The following is an 11747-nucleotide window of genomic DNA, read 5'->3' as shown; positions in this document are numbered from 1 at the left end:
TAACGAGGAGCTCCATAACACAGCCTTGCTGATCAAGTCTGAAATACATAGTAATAACATAGTAATAAGCATTATACCTTCTTATTTATGAAATACAATACATGGATTGATTCTAAATTAAGTTGTTATAGTTTAATATTTTATCCATGCTATTTTCCTTCATCTTACCGACCTGGAACTCTCACAAGAACAAGACTTGTCCTTCTGGCATTGTTCAGGTGTTCACTGTGTAACAAGAACAAAGACAGCAAAATCATTTTTCTAACAGCCAGTAGGTTTAGAAGACCAACACAACACACACACACACACACACACGCAGAACCCCTCCCCCACACACATTGTTTTTCTTTCCTTAAAGATAAAGATTCATGGGAATATAATAATCATTGATTACTTTTTTTTTACCGTTCGATAGATTTAACAAAGCATATACAAATTTGTATAGAAACATTTCAAACAAGTACTTGTTATATCATTGTATCACGTCATCTAGTGCTGTATAAGCACTGTTTTTTTTCTGTATGTGCTTACATATACATTTTTGTGTTGTATGTTTCAATGTCCACTTAATATTGTATATTTTAAGCATACATGTTTAAGTAGATCTCTGAAGCAATTCATGGAGTCAATTTTCTTGTAAATACATGTGTTATCTTTCAAATAATATGGCCAAATACACATTTTTTAAAATAAAGAAGAGCATTGAAAGTCTATGCTGTAATAATATTATTACAGTGTTATTACTTGTTAATGAATGAATGAATGAATGATGCATTTATATAGCGCTTTGTGTATTGCCGTACACCCAAAGAGCTTTACAATCATGTGGGGGGGGGGGGTCTCTCCTCAACCACCACCAGTGTGCAGCATCCACTTGGATGATACGACGGCAGCCACAGCACAACGGCGCCAGTGCGCTCACCACACACCAGCTACAGGTGGAGAGGAGAGAGTCATTGAGCCAATCAAGTGTATGGGGATTATTAGGAGGCCATGATAGACAAGGGCCAGTAGAGGGAATTTGGGCCATGGGATTTTTAATGACCACAGAGAGTCAGGACCTCGGTTTACCGTCTCATCCGGATAATAACATAATAACAAGGACAAACTGGCAAAAGTTATGCATCTCCCCGTCGGGGAATCGAACCCCGGTCTCCCGCGTGACAGGCGGGGATACTTACCACTATACTAACGAGGAGTGGCTTAGTGGTCACATGGTCCAGGCCATACAAGAACCATACGTAAGACAACTGTATTATGAATTTACTTAGTGAACAATTAGAAGGATGATAATTACCTTTCCTACACCAAACAAAGAATTGAAGAGGGAAATGGTGGCCTTCTGATGTCATTTCCTGTAAAATAAACATGAGCTTTTGTTACTGCTTCTCATTACTAGCAAGTCTTCCAGTCAAAATATTTCATTTGTTTTACTAACTGCACAAAAAGAGGGCAAAACAAACCATTCATTATCACTTATTAACAGTGTAATACTGTAAAACTGTTGTCACTTTCAAAGCAAGCAGCTACAACTAGAACATGAGTGAAATCTGTTACACTAAACTCCCCAACACATGGACTCCTATTTCATTTAGAGAAATGAAAACGAAGACACGTGCAATATTATGAAACGTTTTATAACTGTTTATTATTATTAATGTAATCTAAAAGGCATTATCTCCAAGCAGAGATTCTGTTGAATGATTATGTTTGTACAAAATGTATAAATGTTTATCTTGACACTCAAGAAAACATATGCTTTGGAGTTTGGAGAGAACATAAAATACAGTTTATGTTATTATAGATTACATATTTACTAGAATGGTAATGCGTTTTGTTACACGGACAAGTGCGCCACTCAATGGTCAGACAGTGCTTTGAAAAAGCAGTAGTTTTGAAGTTTTCAATTCGTCTTAAAAAGTGCGAAATAGCCTTCCCGCCATCTAAATGTGTGCTACAGGTTTAAAATGTAATTTGACAGCTTACCCTGCCTTTCGTAAAAAACAAAAACTCCCCTCATAGCAGCGATGGCGCCCTGCAGGTGCAACCGCTTCAATCTCTCGACGACATGCTGCAAAATGACATGAATTGCACACGGTTAAAGCTGACTTATATTGTAGATTCTAACAATATTCGCTCTAAATTGGAATGGATTTACTACATGCGTAACAACATTTCAAAGCAAACTAGCTTAAGTGTCGAGACCTTACAAATATTAATTATTCATAGAAATACTTTCACCTGTCATTAAGCGTTATTAAGTGGTTAGATTAAGCCATGCAATCAATGCGTTTTTACACAAACTAACCTTCAAATGGTTTTAGATATACGAACAGGTGTCAACAGCTGGAAATGGGACGCATGTTAGAAAAGTACGCCACTAAAAGAGCCTGCGTGCTGACTGTTTCCACACAGGTCTCCTGAACACTACCGCCCCTTGTGCCCTGGACGACACCTAGTTCAATGCATTTATACTAAACCTAGTCACAATTGTGAACACAACGTCATATGTTTCTGCGTATTTCTTAATTTCAGCCAGTTTTATATTCAAATGAACATATTTCTATATTTTTTTGGAGGTCATACTAAAAGAAAAACATTTTTAACGTCATTAATCTTGATACTTTTCAAATGCAATTTAGATGAGATTTTTCTACACTTGTAACTGGGTAAGTTTCAGCGAAGAGCTTGCTTGACATGAATTATGAAATGTGATGGGTGAAGAGAACAAAGAAAAATCTCCCTTGTGAACAGAATATTTTTATTGTGAATCATTTCCAATAACCTTGCAATTTTGTCAACTCATGCAAAAAAGGTACATATAAAAACATGATTTAATGCTATAAACTTTTAACTAAATGAAATATAATTTTATTCTAAAACTTTTTGCACATTGTCTATTATTTTAGGTCTATTTTAGGTTAAGCATTGAAAAAACACGTTAAAACCTTCTTTTGGCATTATCTTATTTTTTGAGTTAAACTGAGTGATGCATTTATTCATTTTATGAACCTGTAAAAAAAGTTGATTCTTAATCAAACCAAGCCCTGAATATCAAACTTGAAACGTGTAAAGATGCAAAGGTAATTAGAGTTAAAACTGAGACAAAAGACCTACCTCTACTCAGATGCATACATATAAAATGCAGACTCAAATGTAATAAGTCATTGAGTATACAAAATAGTGGCAAACGAACACCAAGTTGTAGTTCTGCAAACAAGTGGCTTTACAGTTACAATTCATGATTCAATTCGACAGTGAACTCAAATAGTCACACTGTTCTCAATGCGGTCTGGAGACAGGTAAGGATAGGGCAACTCCAGCTGGCTGTTCCTATTTGCGATATCTTTTGCTATCATTTTCAGCTCTCTCCGGACCTCCTTCACAAGCTTGACGATTGCACCACTGCTGAAGTACCACTCATTATAATGGCACAAGGGCACCTGAAGAGAACGTAATGGCTAAATGAACATCATGTCTGCATCCTATAGTAAATATTTAGTGTAAAGTCCATGCAGCATTTTTCTGGAGATTGTGTTATCACTTACAAAGTCAATGGCAGGCTGTGACAGTAGAGACAGGACACTAAGGACGTGGCAAGACGAGTTCACTTCAGGAAGGAAGGAGAAAATATCCTCCTCAGACACCGAGCCTTTGGTCTGAGAAGGTGGACGTGACATGGCCGCTGGACTGTTTGGTATCCAAATGTTATAATCCAACTAAATGTGGAGATGAGGGTTGAGATGAGTTTAGTGAATTTGAATGAGCTAAGAGGACATAATATGCTGGTCCTGAGCACCTCCGTCAGATTATTAATAACTGAACATACCTGAGAGAAGTTCACCGCTGCATGAAGTGCTGAGCAGGAAAAGATCACCATGGTAACAAACTTGCACATTTCAGCTGCGCTCTGAAATGACTGTGGAGCTCCTGGAGAAAATGATATGAAGGGAAAGCAAAGATCAATTTAAGCAGTTTCCTGAAAAAATAATAAAATATTATGGCAATCTACTTAACTACTAACTAAACTACTTTCATTCTTTTCAGTTAGAAATACGCTGACATTTTTTTACTTTATGCCTTCGCAAAATTATGAATTCATTAAAATCATTATGTTTTTGAGGAGTCACAACTTATGATGTAACAAACAAAACTAACCTCGCCTTGTCATAAAAAGGTCAAATTTTAAGAAACATTTCTTAAGAAAGAATAATAAAAGATTACGCCAAATTGTTTAAAAATGTTTTTTTTTTTCAAGAATTTAATTCTTTTAACGCAGCTTTTTGTCTTCATGATGATATCAGGACAGAACCGGCCTAACATTTCTGACGTTATGGCCCCCAAAAATATCCAAAGTGATTTTTAATTCTAAAATTTAAAAACAGGTTTTTGAATAAATTAAAAGACATGGCAAAAATGTGATTGACCCTTATGCATAAGAACAAAATTTGTGAGAACCTATGTGACTGAGGCCAAGGAATCCCTCCGTGAAGATCTCTCCAATCCAGTTCTGTAGTTCACAGTCATGCTGGACGTCCTCATCATTGCAGTAATACAAACGAATCCAACCTGCAACAAACCTGCATGACAAATGAAAATCATGTGCTTACTTCAAACCTAAAGAGGACTGTGATTCAGATAATGCTGAATGCTGATGAAAGTACCTATGTAGGGCATCCCAGACCCTGAGTGCATCTTGTGCATAATAGCAGATAGGTAGTGCATCCAGTCCACGCACTCTTACGTCATCTGGCACACACATTGAACTGTAGCGGAGACGTTGTGTTCCTCGTGCAAGCAGCAGTGGTATTGCCTCCAGACCACAGGCTATTGACTATAGAGAACAGAAACAAAAACCATTTAAAATTAGACTAAATCACAATGAAAAAATAGATTCTGTCTTTCACTTCCCTTACAGAGTAAACTGAAAAGATTAAACAAACCAACCCTGTCAAAAATCCCTTTTGTGGCCAGAAGAGTGACTCTAGCCTGAATGTTGATCTGAAGAGTACTCTGGATATGAGGCATCAGGAGCTGAAAAACAGAAGTGCAATTCAAAAGTTTAGCAGCTAAAGCATTCAATCATCTACTAAATAAGACCCAACTCCTTAAAAGTATCAAAATCAATGAACCACGGAAGCCCTTAAAGCAAACTAAATAAAAATGAGTGTGAAATTACGTTTTTTAAAACTGTAGTGCCTACCCAATATTCCATATTGTACATGTCTATAACGAGAAAAAAACATCTAATTGCTTTTGGGTTTACTACTGAAGCCCAAAATTATAAAATAAGATACTAAGTCATAACTATGAGGTAAAAAGTCTAAACTATAACATACACATAATTATGACATAAGTTGAAATGATGACATAAAAAAAAAAAATATTATAATTATGAGAAGGTATAAATTATCGACTTTCATCTTTATCGTTATTTCAGCTTAGTATACATGTCATTTTATCTCATAATTATGTCATTATTATGATTTACCAAAGCATGATTGTTTTTCTTATGTGGCATAAATTGGCTTTCATACAAGTATGTAATAAAAAGATGACCAAAAATACACACTTTTATGTTGAAATTATGGTATTTCATAATGACTTTTATGTCTCATAATTATGAAGTAGTATGTCATAATTTAGACTTTTTTATGTGATAATTATGACTTAGTATCTCATAATTACAGTAGTACAGGGGCTACTGTAATTATCACTGTTAATTAACATGTCACTATTATTAACATACAGGCTGTTTATTAATACTTATAAAGCACATATTCTGAGTGACCATATTCTACATATCTAATCCTACCCAATACCTAAATTTAACAACTACCTTACTAATTATGAATATGCTGCAAATTAGGAGTTTATTGAGGCAAAAGTCATAGTTAATAGTTTGTTAACGGCGAGAGTTGGATCTTAAAATAAAGTGTGACCATAATTACTATTTACCAAAGCATGATTTTTTTGGGCTTCCATATTTTCCTTCTCAAATAATTAAGAAATCACTCTTGTCCTTCAGGACTGCTTATGCACTAAGAAAAACAAAAACAAGTAAATGGTGCCTCCTAATGGTCAAAGTCAACACTGCGTGGTTCTGTATCTGAGCTGAACTTTGTACCTGGTGAAGAGGATGAATCTCGGGGAGCTGTCTGAGCGTGGCGGTACAGCACACCTCTCCTAAAATATGAGTGCGCAAGAAATGGGAAAGTAACTGATGAACCTGGAAATCTGAATTACGGACCCACATCTTCGCTAACAACCAATCCGGTGCAGTATCAGAGGGCAAGAAAACAGGATTCTGTGGACCAGGAACCTGTTGAAGCTAAAATATTAAGATTTGGGTCTTGACTGCAGCATTCAGTTGGTCAATAAAGTTCAGCCAATATAGATTTTTATGTAACTGATCAAAGATTGGTGACTGTTACAATTAAAAAGTGATTAAAATGTTTTACTTGTATGGCAACGGGCTTTAGTTCTCCTTGCCTGGTGTAATGCAGCAGGCATAAAGGAGCAGCCAAGTAGGTCTGTTTAGCATTGACAATATTAGCCGGCAGCTGATCCAGTACTTCATAATCCAAAAGATACACATGTCCTCTCTGTGCAATGTACATTACATAGTTACATAATTATGTAGTTACACAACAATTATGTTCTGTTAAAAATGTCAAAATGTTCTGTAATCTCACACTTGCACACTTGTTCGCACCTCCATCTCTTGTTCCAGTGATGAGTCTTCTGGTAAAAAAGGTCTGACCATCTCTGAAGTGACAGACAGGTTAGGTGGCAGGTTATGGATCTGTCTGATACACAGAGGATTGCAACCATTGAGGCACTGATATCCGAAGAATGCATCCTCTTGCCAATGAGCCTGAACATATTCTATGAGAAACAAAAATAATTCACTATTAAAATATTACATAATAATCATAATCATCATTTATTTCTTTAAATTTATTGTAAATTAAATTTTATTTGTTTAGCATACTGGCAATAGTGCTCTCCCTTCCATTGAAAAGGAAGAATGTCTCAAGTTCCTGTAGGCTGCTCCAAGATGTTCTTCTTTCAGTTAAACTCTTTATGTAGTGCACATTGTTAACTTGGCTAAAAGGCAAGAAGAGTGACAACATTTCATTGTCAAATTCAGTTCATATGACATAAGAATAAATTAATATCAATCTAGTCTGTAATGAAGCTTTAGAAAAGCTAAATCACTACCGTTGACGGATGTAACTCAAGTTTGGTCCTAGAGCTGTAACACTGGTCATGTCTACACAGTGCGGACCACCTTCAACAAATGTGCCCCATCTACAGATAAAAATTAAGATCTTTATTAACTGTGAAAAAAAGATGGGGAGGACAAAACAATAAACTAAATATACTAGTTACGTTCAACACGGAAGCTCCGAAGCTTGTATCAAAAACCCCCCAATACATTTCACATTGAAGCACTGTATTGGAGTTCCAACCCTGCTTCAACACATCTGTCTGTAATTAATAGCCCTGAACACCTGGTTCAGGTTTATGTGATTAGGGCTAAAGCTGAACTTTGCAGTATGGTAGCTCTCCAGGAGCAGGGGTGAAGACCCCTGTTAAAGACATTTGTGGAGATAGCATTTTACTACTGACTTAAAATGGTAGACACCCAAAAATGAAGTATCATTCGATTCCAATTTTATAATTTTTGGCCAAAGTGCTCACAAGTTTTAAGCAGAAACATCAATTCTTTATATCTTTTGACCAACAGGTGGCCCGGTGCCAAAACTCCTCATGTGTCCTCACATCATGCTTGTTATAACACATACCAAGTTTGGTCAGAATCCGCTAAGACATTGCAGAGATATAGCCTCATGTCCATTTTTGGGCGAATTTCGTCAAATTTGTTAACGCGCTTTACGTGAACAGTTTGGTTTATCGGAAATCTTTCGATAACATTTTGCCAGCATTGTCTGAAGATGATCTGAGCCAATTTTGATGAAAATCAGACAAACTGTCTAGGTCGGACGAATTTGAAAAAGTAAACTTTTCACATAGTTAAAAATTGCGAAACCTCTTGACGCGTAGGCAGTTTGAGTTAGAGACTTGCTATGGTTAATATTGAGACTGTCCTCTATCTGTGTGCCAAATTTCATAACTTTCCCACAAGCGGTTCTATGGGCTGCCATAGACTTCCAGAGTAAAAGAAGAAAAAAAAGAAGAAAACTAACAGATACAATAGGAGTAAAAATGATTTTTAAAATATTTTTAATGAGTAAAAAAAAATGTACCTGATAAACTGTTGTTTATGTTGGAGATCTTTCTCTCTGTGATTGATTAGGATCTTTAATGTTTCCTTCTTTTTCAGACATGCTAGAGAAGGGAAACATCATGAAATTTTGATATGAATTCAAGGAAATAAAAAGGATATTACCAAAATAACAAGTGTGAAGGAACGGTAAAACCCCCCCCAGAAACAGCTCACCTTTCTCATTCCGAAGTTCGATGTAACCATCTGCTGTCCGGATCCATTTATGACAAGGAAAAACCTCCACCTCAGGATCCTCAGAACTCCGTCTCACCTGCACATCCTGACAGTGCCAATCCAGGCCCGGAAAGCCAGGCTGAGCCTCAAGATGGAGTCTTAACAGAATCACTATGCCAACTTCCTCTTTAGGATTGATGACAACTGTATAGGCCTGTCCCGAAAATAAAAACACCACATTTGCATGTGTACTAGCAAGATGGGGTCATGGTCAATAAGAATGCTGCCATAGTGAATGACTCTGTTTCTCTGTTATCTAACAGTCATATGATATATGGTTTAGAATGGGTTACAGTGCCTCAGCAAACACTGTAGTGTTTGTTTTCTCCCCTCTCTCTCTCTCTCTCTCTGTGTGCATATACGTGCATTGGTTTAAGGATGTAATGTTGTTAAGTGCTTGCTGAACATTGTGACACATTGTCTATGTAAAGTACGCTACTGTTCAAGGGTAATATGTTCTGACAAAACACTTTTTTAAGGACGCGTTAAATTGATCAAAAATGACAGTAAAGACATTCATAATGTTACAAAAGATTTCTATTTAAAAAAATGCTGTTCTTTTGAACTTTCTATTCACTAAAAGTATTAAAAAAACATAATGTATCGTGGTTTCCACAAAGCAGCACAACTGTTTTGAATATTGATGATAATAAAAAATGTCTCTTGAGCAGCAGATCAGCATTTTATGATGATTTCTGAAGGATCATTTGACACTGAAGACCGATGATGCTTTGCCATCACAAGAATTATATTTTAAAATAAACTAGTGCTGTCAATCGATTAAAAAACTTAATCGCGTTAATCACAGTCCTGGACTGTGATTAATCACGATTAATCGCAAATTTAAAATCTAGGATTTACCTGTAAATGTGTTGAAATAAAGGAATGCATGACAAACTAGTTTAAAGAAGCATAACCTTTCACATCTCCGCGAGGTATGAGACATTATTCTTATTATTCTTTTGTTTTAATTCAGCCATTATCAGCCTTTATACTGGCAATAAAACATTTAGCAAGCCACATCGCTTCAATCCCAGTACACATTCACCCAACTATTATCAAAAGTATTTCTAAATAAATACAACAAAACATTTTTTTGTGACGTTACATGAAGTATTATGATAAAAGGCATTATGAAGAAGAATTGGACCTGTTCTGTAGGTGCATTAGAGCTAACATTAGCATCATGCTACATAAGACAGTTTATGAGATTAATAGTACACTTTTACTCAGAACTCACTTTAAACCACCATCGAGTGTTTGTAATAACTTACTTTTGCTACACTTTGTGCGATGACGGCAAAAAGTTGGGGTCAAACCTTATCAAACGATTAATTTGCGTTAAAAAAATATTAACTCGTTAAAATTTTTAGATTAATCACGTGTTAACACGTTAACGTTGACAGCCCTATTAAAACATATTAAAATAAAAAAAAGTTAATTTAAATTGTATTTTACATTGTTACTGTTTTTGTTTTAAAAAAATCTTAGATTCTTATAAAACTATTGAATAGTGGTGTACATAATCTAAAACATAATTAAAACATTTCATGTTTATTGTACTATATCTTGTACATTATTTACAACTATACTTTCATATTTGATATTAATGATTTATTAGTTTTTGACACATAGGCACAACGTTGCTTTTTAATGTGGTTCAAAAATATACCTTCATAAAGTAAGAGACAAATATTGTTCCTTAATAAAATGTTATATTTTGTGTATGGGCTTCTGTTCTTATGACTGCATTTTATTTGTAAACAGTTAAACCTGTAAAAACGATTAAATTACTTAATTTCATCTGCGTTCAGAGTCATGTGATGTCTTCTCAAAATAGGTGATTGTCTTACTGAGCCTGGCAAGAGCAAGTGCTCCACTCTGACTGGAGGACTCTCACACAGAGTACCAATCAAAGAGATCCAAACCCTGCCATAGGTTCCTGACAGCGGAGATACTGAGGTTCGAATGGTCACATGAAAGCCGTCCATTTCTCAACCTAGAGTTCCCAAGCATTAAAAGGAGTGGCCTATAAATTAAAATAAATCATATTGTGAACTGGAAACAACCAGACCTTTACAATATACACACTCACAAGATAGCTGAAATGAATGAATGGCATGGCAGTCCATTTTAGCTAAAACCTAGAAAGGGACATGGCAAAATAATGTGCAAATGAAGAAGCAAACACAAACAAACTGAAAAGCAAAGGCAGAGGCATGAATATAAAACAATAGGAAAATTATTTTTGTGGAGGTACAAGGAATATTCAAATGTTATCAGCTGATAGCATGTTAAATCCACTGCCAACTAGGAAATAAAAAGAGATAGGTTACTTCACTGAATTTTCCAAAACAGCAGGTATTTGTTCCATAATCGAATCAAAGAGTGTAGCACATATTTACCATGTTTACTTGTAGGTATACTACATTACATGAATAAATCTACATTTTCTCTATATGCTTTATGTTTTGGTATTTTTAATCCCTCATTATGACCTTTAGAAAATGTTAACACTCTTATGGTCGTTATTTGCAAATGTTTGCATATAGAAATGACAAAAACAAAATTCCATATTTGAATTGTAAATGCTATAGCCCATCATTTGACCAAATACACAACTACTTTACATCTGAAAACTAAAGCAACATTATAACGAAATAATTCACACATTTTCTGTGTTAAAATGTTTACACGTTATTTGAAATCACCGACTTAATTCACGTAATAGCTACCTACACACCAGAAAACAAGATTTCATCGTATCATTATAAATTTTTAGTGCTTTTATGCATTATTTTTTCAAACTATATCTGGTAACATGACACGTTCGGTCAGAAAAACAACACGAAAGACAATGAAAGTGCAAGAACGAGTGCATTATCTTACCTTCTCAGTATATTCACTGAAGATGTGAGTCGAGCGTGCTGATGGCACGCAGTTTATCGCTTTATCTCACCTCAGCCAATCGCGTGTGTGAATGGGCTAGTCGCGCTGACTGCCGGATGTAGGCTATTTGGTGTTTATTGCTATTTTTAGTGTAGGCCTATTCTGAAGTTGCGTGCATATGTGCTGTAGTTACGTATTACCTCTGTCATTTCATTTAAATGCATTTTAAAATGTACAATGGCTCATCAAATAATTATGTACGTACATACTTATTTTTGATATATATAATATTAATGTTATACAAATAATAAATGTGGTATAATGTATAGCC

General features: G+C 35.4%; 1 protein-coding gene across 2 annotated transcripts; it reads right to left on the bottom strand.

Annotated features, from left to right (window-relative positions):
• Positions 1-2741: 2741 nt before the first annotated feature.
• LOC306862470 (polyunsaturated fatty acid lipoxygenase ALOX15B-like) lies at positions 2742-11505 on the bottom strand. Of its 2 annotated transcripts, none has more exons than XM_079405285.1 (15): positions 11417-11505; positions 10381-10556; positions 8468-8681; positions 8274-8355; positions 7225-7314; positions 6995-7110; positions 6716-6888; positions 6462-6605; positions 6128-6322; positions 4948-5034; positions 4665-4834; positions 4459-4580; positions 3830-3930; positions 3549-3719; positions 2742-3443 (listed from the first exon to the last, which is right to left on the bottom strand). In XM_079405285.1, the coding sequence occupies exons 2-15, from the start codon at positions 10516-10518 to the stop codon at positions 3264-3266; spliced, it is 1983 nt and encodes a 660-aa protein (XP_079261411.1). In that variant the 5' UTR covers positions 10519-10556; positions 11417-11505; the 3' UTR covers positions 2742-3263. The 2 variants fall into 2 exon arrangements, with proteins under 2 accessions (XP_079261411.1, XP_079261410.1); XM_079405284.1 differs by having other exon boundaries at positions 2746-3443; positions 6128-6331; positions 11417-11484.
• Positions 11506-11747: the final 242 nt, after the last annotated feature.

The sequence above is a fragment of the Barbus barbus genome (assembly GCF_936440315.1).
Source record: "Barbus barbus genome assembly, chromosome: 43".
Taxonomy (NCBI): domain Eukaryota; kingdom Metazoa; phylum Chordata; class Actinopteri; order Cypriniformes; family Cyprinidae; genus Barbus; species Barbus barbus.
The sequence above is the reverse complement of the archived record's forward strand: the minus strand, read 5'-3'. Positions and strand labels throughout refer to the sequence as shown.